Here is an 11,418-nt window from a genome sequence, read left to right on the forward strand (position 1 = left end):
GAAGCAGAACATCGTCCATGTTCAGGAGCATCAAATCTGTCATAAACATAAAGCTGGACGTACACCACATTAAAGAAATCAAAGAATAGAGTCTCACTAATGAAAACTGTACTGACTTTATTGTGATATTGACTGGAGCTTTTGTTGTGTACTGTATTTCTCTGCAGCTCCATCACTGTACACAAACATTAGTGCAATAATCCTCCCGCTGCAGTAACTAACTGGGCAAATTCTGTTTGCACATCAGCTGTTGAACTTAAAAGAGCTTTTGACAGTTGTAGGGGGCCATTATTCTAAGCTTTTGTAAACTAAAAATAGAGGGCAGAGCCTCCACACAAATCCCCAGACTGTTGCTAAGTCAACCAAGGGCAAATGTTTTCAGCAGCTTCGATGCAGTAGTAGATAAACTGCTGTACTGTTACTCACCCACACATACACTCAATTATGCATTGTTTCTCGCTCTCTCCTTGGCACTCTGCCTCCACCTACTCTACATGTTTCTCTGTGTGTGTGTGTGTGTGTGTGTGTGTGTGTGTGTGTGTGTGTGTGTGTGTGTGTGTGTGTGTGTGTGCGTGCGCGCGCGCCTGTGCCTGTGCCTGTGCCTGTGCCTGTGCCTGTGCCTGTGCCTGTGCCTGTGCCTGTGCCTGTCTTCAGGTATGAGCGGTTGGAGGACCAGTTAAATGACCTGACAGAGCTGCACCAGCATGAGACCAGTAATCTGAAGCAGGAGCTGGCCAGTATTGAGGAGAAGGTGGCTTATCAGGCCTACGAGAGGGCCAGAGACATTCAGGTAATGTATGCTTTCTGTACACACACACACACACACACAGTTTGCCTGTGAGAAGCTGTTATACAATGCACCACATGCTCAGGTGAATGTGAACACCACCTCAGTGATTTCAGACTATACAGACACATCAGCCCCAGCAGTGAAATGATCAGTCGAACAGTTAGTCAGATAAAATGACAATGATTGAATTATCTTTATTCAGCATAAGTGACATTGGCTATAAACACCTGGATGGTCACTTAAAACCAACAAATTGAGTGTAAAACGATGGACATCTTTCACTTGACAGTCACCATCTTGGCTACATAGCAGAAGGGGAGAAGGGGACTTTTCTTTTTGTGGGTGCTGTTTGACTTTCAGTTTCTCTGTTACTGCCTATTTTTACTTACTCAAGCAGTAATGTGAGAAGGTATTTATAATGAGCTCGAGGTTTGGTCTGTATGTTACTGATCTCTGTTTCATATCAATGTGAATTAAACATCTTCTGATTGTGGACGGTTGGCTGGACAGAAAAAAAACCATTTGGGTAAATGGGCTTTTTTCTTTTTTCACTTTTTTCTGATACTTAATTGATCACCTAAAATATATCATGCGTCTGCAGCCTTATGGCTTTTACATTTTACATCAAGGAACTTCACTCTCAAAGGGAAGGGATTCTGTTGTTTTGGGTCAAAAAAATCTTGCAGATAAGATTTTTTTTAATGATTTAAAGTGTCCTCCAGTATCTCCATTCATTTCTAAGGCAGCTAATGTCAATTTATATCTAATCAAGTTTCACTGCCTGTCCCCTATGACTCATGGCTCTCCAGTATCTCCCAGATCATAACCATTGTGTATATTTCTGTGTGTGTGTGTGTGTGTGTGTGTGTGTGTGTGTGTGTGTGTGCGTGTGTGCGTGTGTGCGTGTGTGCGTGCGTGCGTGCGTGCGTGCGTGCGTGCGTGCGTGCGTGCGTGCGTGCGTGCGTGCGTAGGAGGTGCTGGAGTCGTGTCAGACTCGCGTGTCGAAGCTCGAGCTGCAGCAGCAGCAGCAACAGACGGTTCAGCTGGAAAACACAGACGCCAAGGTGCTGCTGGGGAAATGCATCAACATCATGCTGGCCATCGTCACCGTGATCCTGGTGTGCGTTTCCACGGCGGCCAAGTTCACTGCCCCGCTGCTGCGTAGCCGCCTCCACCTGGCGCTCACCTGCGTGGGCGTGTCCCTGTTAGCGCTGCTGTGGAAGAACTGGGAACATTTGCAGTGCGCTTTGGAACGATTGCTCCTCCCGCACTGATCCAGGAAGACAAATGTGTCTAGAAAACTTTGTCCAAACCCTGGGGTCCAGGTCTCCAGGAGGTGTGCTGTCATGGAAACACAAAAACAGGGGAGGAGTTTACATGTAGCCTTACACCAGCCCTTGCTCCCCAGCATTTCTGGGCTCTATGTGGACTTGATTTATGGCTCTGTGCTTTGCATGTCCAAATGGAGTCCACACAGATCCACAGTGATTTCCAACCAACAACAACACACAGATGTAAGCTAATATACAATTGAACACAAGTGTGACAAAGCTCTATAATGAATGCTGAACAGCAAATCACTACACTTAGAACTGCCAGACAAGATAAACCAGAGCCATATTATTGGCTGATCTGGTCGTCAGGAGATTCTGGATCACACCAACAGACACTAAAGTCTAAATATAAACAAGTGGGCTTTTATTGCAGTGTGGAAACACAGTGATTATTTGGTGTCCTTAAAGGGAAGAGCACCTGTTACAGCGCCACCTCACACCTCTAAACAAACACTCACTGGCTGCGTGTGTCTGCCAGTCGATGAGTTTCGAACCCGCACAGTTTGCCTCCTCGTTCACCAGCCGGCTGTGACAAACAACAAAGACACATCCACCTGAAGGTTGATTTGTGTTGTGTGTCAGTTCTACTCTGTATTTATGTGATGTTTCTCTTGTCAGTGTCTCATTCAAAAAGACAATTTTGAAGCCTGAGATACGCGTTGTTTTAAACTGTGGTTGTGTTTGTAAGTTTGTGCATTCACGTACTGTACGCCTGCTTGTGTGTGTCTGTACTGTGTCTCTTAAAGGAATAGTTTGACATTTTGGGAAGGAGGCTTTGGTAGATTGACACCACTCTCACATCTGAAATATGAAGTCTAGAGCCAGGAGAAGGTTGGTTTAGCTTAGCATAACGAAATGCACCTAATTACAGGTCATAGAGAGATGAAGTCACTTCCTGTGGGACTATTTCCTGGATAGAAGCTCTAACCTCCTGGCACATAAAACTAAAGTGTGTCATTTTTATATAGCAGATTTTTAAAGGAGGTATTTGTAAGTTTTGCTATTGCTACGTAGCCAACATAGCATGCTAACTTCTGCAGAAGAAAATTTGTGAAATAGTTGCGATAAGATAGTTGCTTTCCACCACTGGAGACAGCTCTTGAATGAAGTTTGATGCTTAACTCACAACGTTTCTTCTGGACTGGTGAGTAAAAAGCTGTTAATGCTAACATTAGTTATGTGGAACTAGTGAAACTTACAAATAACTCCTTTAATATTTTGTTTTTAACGCTCAGCAGGAGAGCTTTTTAGTGTTTTGCCCAAAATGTCAAACCATTCCCAAAGAGGAAAGCTTCTCAACTGCCTCCTGTCATGTTAACTTGAAACTATTGGAGTTTCCTTCATGTAAAATCTGTTTTATGTTTCTTGGGTAACAGTTGCTTCTCAAAGTGATTTGAGAAAAAAAAAAAAAAAAGAACTTGGTCCGTTAAGTTGCTTTACTCAGTTCCAAAGACTGCAGCTTTAACATCATCCAGCTAGCATGTAAACTGTGAGGAAGGCCGACCTGAGACCTGCTTTCACCGCAGAGAGCAGCACTGACTTTTAATAGGAGAAGAGAAGCAGAGTCCATCTGTGATTCCTCCTCTACGATGAGAGACAAAGCTCTGAATGCGAACACGTCTGACTTAAAGATCCTGGTTTTACTGAATTGCCTTTTTACAAGGTTGAAAAGAACAAATTAGCTTCTGCGTGAAGCCTTTGTTGTCGTGCTGCGTTCATGTCCAGTGGGAATTCCAGTAGAGCTGCTCTGACAGTTCAAAGACCGGACTCGAAAGGATTCCCACCTGTTGAAACTTGTTTTAAGTCACAGAAAAGACTTTAAGTGATTGCTGCTGAGCATTTTTAATAGCTCATAATAATTCCTGTCAGCCTTTTCACACTTGACTCTCTGGCACAGCTGCGAACTGACTCACCGGAGATGATGTCTGAAACGAGCACAGCAAGTCCTGCCATCATATTTTCAGACTTATGAATTGTGATGACCTGGAGGATGAAGATTGCCCGGTTTTATGTTTTTTTTTCTACTTGAAATAACTACGTCTGTTGTTGCACTAAAAGACTGAAATGTAAGTAACCTAGAAAAATCTTTATCATTAATCTGTTCCCAAGCAGCATTTACCCATTAAGATTGCTATAACATCAGTGTCATAGTGGCTGTTGTTCCCATGTGACATGAACGCAGCATCACAGAGTGGGAACTGAACAATGTAGCTCCAAGCTCCCTGACCCTGTATCACTGTGGTGATGAGGGGTGAAATGGGACTGATGCCTTTTCAATGCAGCTTATCTCTTCTACTGTGTAACTCTCTATACTGTTTATGTTCCCTCAAAAAAACAAAAAAAAAAGCCAAATATGGAGATTTTTAAGGCACCTTAGCCTTATTAAGTAACACTGAACATTTTTTTGTTTTCTTACCAGTAGTCACTGATGTTTTTTCCAAATTGGCCCAAACACTATTTCTGTTGTCTCTTCGAGAGAGACACGCACCTTCTCTGCAAAGCTGTATTTGTACGTCCATAATGCATATTTTCAATTTTCTGTCTCTTCTATGTGCATTAGTTTCTAGTTATCAGTTTTCCATGACATTATTTTTTTCAGATGAGAGAATAAATCTTTGTTTTTCTAAGATTGTTCCTGTTTCCTACCGGTGCCTTTTTCTGTTCCCAACATCTCATCCATTATACATCACATTATCCACCACACAGACTGCATGATGCAAGGACACGGCTGATCTGTTGTTAAGATCAAACCACTCTGCAAGCATCATAAGGAATTCATACATAAAATGGGTGTAAATTACTTTGACAAGCACCCACCAGCTGTGTGGTGTGGTACGCTGTTGTAGAGAAAAACCACGACATACTCAGACCTTTTACTGAAGTTAAAACAGCAATACACACAAATTTAAAAAAAAAAAAATTGTAATAAGTAAAGGCCCTGCCTTCAAAATTGTGTGCGGCTGTTGCTGCACCTGAGGCCAAACTACAATATACTTCAAACTACAAAACTTTATTGCCTAAATTTCCGAAGGTGGAAACTCCTAATGACTAAACATGACCGTCAGCACTGTGTCCTACTTATTAACATTCTGCTCCAGGCATAATAGATGAAAATCAAATAGACAAATAGAGTTGACCAGCACTGGAAAACAAATGAGGTTGTCAGATGTGGTTTAAATGGAATTTAATCGAGTAAATTTGACTTTGGTTGTGCAAGGACTAAAACTATTTCGGGGACATGAAATGAATTTCTAAACGCTGCTTCTGTCAACTTTAGGGACTGAAGAAGAAGAAAATCAGCAGGTTTCAGACTGAAGATCTGAACTGATCAGATTTTAATATGAACATAATTTAGTGGAATTTAAAATTTAGTTAGTGGTACTTGTAACTTAAATTTTAAATATAGCCATTAACCGATGTGAATTTATGGATCCTTAAAAATAAAAATCAAGGATCTTTATTGCCTGTTTTAAAAAGCTGCAGAGAGGAAATATTACTTTACGATATATACATTTTCAGCAGTGACTGAGAGGGCAAGTTTATTTCTATAGCACATTTCAGGAACATTCAAAGTGCTTTACATAAGACACAAAAGCTCTTAAGAGAAGATATAAAAGAGTCAAAAGGTGACATAACAGTGTAAGTAATAGGAAAAAAATTTAAAATACAAGCGTAAAATATGAATAAATTTTCCTAAAGAGTTGTGGCCGATCTCTCGATCACAGACGCATCTTGAAATAAATGTCAGGTGGTTTTGTTTGACCTAGTTTAAGAAAGATATTTTGATTTGATTTGGTGAGAGCCAAACATCAAACCTAAACTAACATGTCTCCACCCCAGAGGCATTTTATCTGCACTGACAGACGTGTCCCTGTCCAATCTGACACACAGAACAAGAAGTGAGTCCTCGTTCCAGCTGTTTTGTGGCTCATGAATCTTTTATCCAGTTTTCTCAGCTTCAGATTCATTATTCATTTTTACCTTTTCTCTCTTCCTGCTCTTTGCTCTGCTCTCTTTCTGCCAGGGTTCATTTTACTCTGAAAGGCACGGCTCACACCGACACCGGGCCAGGTTAGGTTCAAACATCTGCACTGAGTACACTTCACTGAGTACATACACTAAAGCAACACACACCTGTGGTCTACTGTCTGTATGCATGAACAGGACATAGACTAAAACTTAGAGGAGACTGACACCTAGCTGTCAGACATGAACAGGACTTTAAAAATGTTGTGTTCAAAAGTATTTGTGATGTTATTTATTAATAAATTACAGCCACTGTATTACTAATATCTGTTTTATTTTTTCATCATGGATATTCATTTTATTTTGACATCCTTAAGTATTTTATTTTGAAACTATAAACACATGGACAAAGCCAGGAAAGAAGTCTAGTAATCAAATTTAAAATATTCTGTTCTTAAATGTGAGGGGATTTTTTAAATTCAATATATAATTTATTTTATTATTCCCACATCAATCATGCATTAAAGAAAAATTTGAATTTAAGATTAAAAAAATAAGTCAAATCTGCTTAAATATTATTATTTAGTATTTTACCCCTCTTTTTAGTAAATAAAAAATAAAATAACAGATCCAGAAAGGCAGCAACAATATATGAGCTCATTATACAGAGACAAAAAAAATAAAGAAAGTGAAAAGGAACAAGAGCAAAGCAAAAAACAATAAACAAAAAACACAAATTTGGACATTTTGACATAGCCTTTAGATGTTTGTTTTCCTGTTCAGTTGATAAATTATAAATAAATTAAAACATAGATAACTTAAAGGTATAATATTATGCTACTATGGTATCCATTCTGTAAAAAATCTAATTATCAAGCTCCAGTAAGTTTTAGTATAATTATTATTATTGTACACAATGTAGAAATACTTATATATGAAAATGTATTATAAAATATTCAGATTTTTTAAAAATCAGAATAGAATAAAACAATAAACTAGAAAAAGGTTAAAAATTAAAATAAATAATAATAAAAAAAAAACTATATTATATTAAAATACAGTTTTGTCCTCCGCGGCAGGAGGTGGCGGAAGTGAGCGTCACTTGTTTTGGCGCAAACCGGAAACCGTCATAACTGTCTACCTTAAAAAAAAAAGAGTGTAATTTAGCAGCGACCGGCGCTGGCGGCAGAAATAACAGATCAATCCTGTTTTTTGTGATCAATTTTAAATATACAACACCGGCTGAATGAAGTAGGATTTTACTTTGCGGCTTAAAAATATACAAAGGTTCAGACGTCGTACAGGAATGTTAGCCGTGCTGTGGCTAGCCAGTGTTAGCATAGGTAGTAGCTAACGTTGTTTTCGTTTATTCATTTGAAATAAATTGGGTTGTTTTTTTTCTGGGTTAACTTCTGCTTTAAATGGACGAGCACAAGGAGAATATTAACACCAAGGACGTGAATGTAAAGATGTCTGCTACAAGAGAAGATGAAAAGGTTGGTGTTATCATGACTTTTCCATTTATTCCTCCCAGATACACAGTAAACAATACCACCAACATCACCCTTAAGCTCTATTACAAAATATTAGGAGCAATGGGACAATTCAGCAGGACCACAGATTATTAAATAACCTTAAAGTTTTAACTAGTGCAAAGAAAAATACTCAGCATAATAGAAAAGGTTGAATTTACTGCAGGGTTGTTGTATTAGACTGTATTTGTCAAAGTAGCTGTGTTGTGTAACTCAAGTCTGCTAAATCAAGTAGTTTCTGGTCACAATTGAATACAATTAAATAAATACTAACGTTAATAATATTCCCTGGAAACCGAACGATTGTGTTGTTTCCCTTTAAAAAAAAAAAAATAATTTGCAAGAGTGGTTTTTAAATTGGGTGTAAAACAGTTGGGAGTAATGAAAATGTATGAAGTAGGAAACCTATGATAGAATTTGTAGCAGACACCACCATCATTAATACACTAAAATCAATTAAAGCTGTTCTGGAGGCTTGATGTGAAAGAACATCTTCTGGTTTTCCTTTTTAATGTGCCACTCACACACATTTAGCTGCACACCCAAGTAACAAGGAACCCCTGTTGATTGATGAGATACTGACTTATATTTCTGCCTTGTGTAGAGATTTTTATTTTTTTTTTACCTCATGCAAAAACCACTCCAGACCTGCAGTATAAATCACAGACAGACTCTTCCCTTCTTCAAAGGGGATAAACTAACCGCATCTGAAAGAATTTGGAGCTCACATATGATACCATGTGTTACAAAATAGATTTAAGTGAAAAAATGTACAGTACATGGCAAACTTAATGCGTTACAAACACACTTTTTTATAAACAGGTGGTGTTCATCAATCTGAAACGAGCTGTTTACTACAAATTTCTACTGTTAAGTTTGGTGAATCCGACTTGGAACTAAGAAAATGTTCTTTAATCCTTTAATTTTATCATTTGCTAAATTTGAAGCAATATATCAGTGTGTAACACATCCTGACTGAGATCGTATGTGTTCAGGAGAAGCCTTGCAGCAGGATATGCCCTGCAGAAGAACCTGCTCCTCAGGTGTCCCCGTCTCAGTCCAACAGCGACTTCAGTCATCCAGTTTACAAAGAGATCGCTTTGGCCAACGGGCACATCAACCGCATGTCCAAGGAGGAGCTCCGGAACAAGCTGGCAGAGCTGAAGCTTGACACGAGGTAATGTTTACAATATTTTCCACTTCAAGCTCAGATCACCTCATAGAAAAGATAAATCTCATCTCTGTGCTCGTGTTTAAAGAGGAGTGAAGGACGTGATGAAGAAGAGGTTGAAGAGCCACTACAAGAAGCAGAAGCTGATGCAGTCTGCAGCTGAGGGAGGACCCACTGACACCTACTACGACTACATCTGCGTGGTGGACTTTGAAGCCACATGTGAAGAGGATAATCCATCAGACTTCCTTCATGAAATCATAGAGTTCCCTATGGTTCTCATCAACACGCACACTCTAGAAATTGTGAGTTGACTTTTTGTTGAAGGCACGGTTGTTTACTTTCTAATATGCAGAGTGAGTTTTGTAATTATGGACGTGTTTTTCTGCTTTATTTTGCAGGTGGACAGCTTTCAGGAGTATGTCAAACCTGAGCTGAACCCGCAGCTGTCAGACTTCTGTGTGAAGTTAACAGGGATAACACAGGTTGGTTGAGCTCTTGTTCATTGACATCGGCGTCATATTATTAAAATAAGGAGATTTTGTGTTCATGAAGAAAATGTTTTGTTGACAGAAAATGGTTGACGACGCAGACCTGTTCCCTGCAGTCCTTCAGCGAGTCGTGGCTTGGCTTCAGGAGAGAGAGCTCGGAACAAAATACAAATACGCCATCCTGACTGATGGGTATGATGTTTCACTTCAGTGCTGCTGCAGAATTTGAACAGAACTCTCTTTTCAATAATCCCTTCAGTGAAAATTCACCTGACACTTTTTGTTGTGCGTCGTCTCCAGGGCCTGGGACATGAGCAAGTTCCTCAACATCCAGTGTCGTATAAGCCACATCAAATATCCTCAGTTTGCAAAGAAGTGGATAAACATAAGGAAATCATACGGGAACTTCTACAAGGTTTGACTTTTAAATTGTTCAGAATAACTGAATGGACCAGTTTAGTCTTTAATGAAGCTAAAATGTGCAGAATTTGAATGAAATAATCTAATATTTGGACTTTTGATTGTGTTTATTTAAAGGTGAGTTTTTGACCACTGGTAGTGCTGTGGAGCAGTATTTTTCTGAGAGTCCCTGTTTTGTTTCTGTCACACAGCTCTGCAGGGAACCTTTATAAGGAGATAACAGGTGTTATTGATAAAATTAAGGTGCCTCTGTTGTCTTCATTCGATCAGCGTTGTCGCAGCCGTTTTAGAAATCACAGCAAACCACCAACCGTCTCCTCTCCGTCCTCCAGGTCCCCCGCACGCAGACCAAGCTGAGCACCATGCTGGAGAAGCTGGGTCTGAAGTACGAAGGCCGTCCTCACTCTGGCCTGGACGACTCGCGCAACATCGCCAGGATAGCCGTGCGCATGCTGCAGGACGGCTGCCAGCTGCGCGTCAACGAACGCATGCACGGCGGCCAGCTGCTCTCGGTGCCCAGCTCGGCTCCGGTGGAAGGAGCTCCACCACCGCGAAACCCCCGCAACAGAGACTAGAGCCAGAAAGCAGAGACTCTTTACCCTCATAAGTTACAGTAAAAAGAAAATCGAATGCACTTTACAGGCTTCTTGTAAAGGTGTACATTTTTATTTTGGCGCTCGGTGAAGGGTATTTGAGTTTGACCAATAAAAGGAGGTAATAGTGTATTTTGATGTAAGATTGTGCTGGTCTTTGATTTCATATGCGAGGGCTCCTCTCTGACCACATCTCTGTATATTTTTACACCAGATGTCTGAAAGCAAAGATCATTCCAGTGTGTTGTGGGAGGATTTTCCTCAACAGCTTCAGTCTTGTCAGCCTGTTAAACCCGCCTCACCATGCCTTATCACGCTGCTGAAAATCATCCAAGAAATGATTAAAGGGTCTTTTATTTGTCCCATGATACCGTGGATTCATTTTTTTTTTTTTTTTCAGGGTTTGCTCTCAAGAATACAACTTTAAAGAAAACACTGAATAATTGTTATTTGTGAGGCATTAAAATGAAAAAAAAAAAAAAAGTCATCGGCAGCTTCACCATCAATATCAATGTAAGTGTCTTTTACGCCCCATATGTGTCTGACCATTGTGCTACTACTATAAACACCTGAAATCTACGCTGCTAGTGCTGTTTTGTCTGAAGTCCTGTCTAATAACGGAGCCATACCATCACACTGCCACTTCTCCAGAGCGAGGTGAAGGCTTGGAAACAGTCCTGTGGACTTTTATTGTCTGTATTGTCTCAGATTCTGAGAAGTAGAGTCATTACACAAATACAGTGCAGGTGTTCATCCGACAAAATAACTGATGAATGTGAGTTAAGCCTGTAATGTCACCTTTTCTATGGAATTCATTTTTATTTCATGGAGCTTGATCTATTTTAACAGGAATAAATATTCTTAAGAATGTTAAATAATACAAATAAAATATGTTTCCTCTTGTATGCAGAGTTTGTCATCTTTGTTCAAGCTTAACATGTTTAATATCTCATCTTTTAGTCTTTGAATGTTGTATTTTTGCTTGTAAAATGCCTTTAAATTCAGTTTTAAACAAACCTGCTGCTTTTTTTTGTTTGATATTCAAACAAAGATAAAAGTGTTGATCATCAATATGTTCCAAATAATTTCTTTTTAAACAAAGAAACATAATATTTGCAACA

The 11,418-nt window shown here is 39.5% G+C and overlaps 2 protein-coding genes across 3 annotated transcripts in view; both read left to right on the forward strand.

Moving 5' to 3' along the window:
- Window positions 1-4,756, forward strand: part of LOC139635141 (transmembrane and coiled-coil domain protein 3-like) — a 42,380-nt gene extending 37,624 nt beyond the window's left edge. For both annotated transcript variants that reach the window (XM_071502165.1, XM_071502166.1), the window contains exons 4-5: window positions 655-790; window positions 1,762-4,756. In XM_071502165.1, the coding sequence (XP_071358266.1) occupies window positions 655-790; window positions 1,762-2,064 (439 nt within the window). In that variant the 3' untranslated portion in view covers window positions 2,065-4,756. The remainder of the gene's footprint in view (window positions 1-654; window positions 791-1,761) is intronic.
- A 2,447-nt stretch (window positions 4,757-7,203) lies between these two features.
- On the forward strand, window positions 7,204-11,200 carry eri1 (exoribonuclease 1). Its single transcript, XM_071501991.1, has 7 exons — window positions 7,204-7,586; window positions 8,618-8,799; window positions 8,882-9,098; window positions 9,195-9,278; window positions 9,367-9,476; window positions 9,585-9,699; window positions 10,037-11,200. The coding sequence occupies exons 1-7, from the start codon at window positions 7,512-7,514 to the stop codon at window positions 10,277-10,279; spliced, it is 1,026 nt and encodes a 341-aa protein (XP_071358092.1). The 5' UTR covers window positions 7,204-7,511; the 3' UTR covers window positions 10,280-11,200.
- The last annotated feature ends 218 nt before the right edge of the window (window positions 11,201-11,418 follow it).

The sequence above is a fragment of the Trachinotus anak genome, unplaced genomic scaffold (genome assembly GCF_046630095.1).
Source record: "Trachinotus anak isolate AG129_WGS33_773 ecotype Australia unplaced genomic scaffold, CSIRO_AGI_Tana_v1 ptg000018l, whole genome shotgun sequence".
Taxonomy (NCBI): domain Eukaryota; kingdom Metazoa; phylum Chordata; class Actinopteri; order Carangiformes; family Carangidae; genus Trachinotus; species Trachinotus anak.

Bases quoted from the DNA above. Each gene is read 5' to 3' on its own strand.
- eri1 (XM_071501991.1), top strand. From the start codon at position 7,512: ATGGACGAGCACAAGGAGAATATTAACACCAAGGACGTGAATGTAAAG. The intron at 7,587-8,617 runs GTTGGTGTTATC...GTATGTGTTCAG, and splicing joins CTACAAGAGAAGATGAAAAG to GAGAAGCCTTGCAGCAGGAT. The intron at 9,477-9,584 runs GTATGATGTTTC...CGTCGTCTCCAG, and splicing joins TACGCCATCCTGACTGATGG to GGCCTGGGACATGAGCAAGT.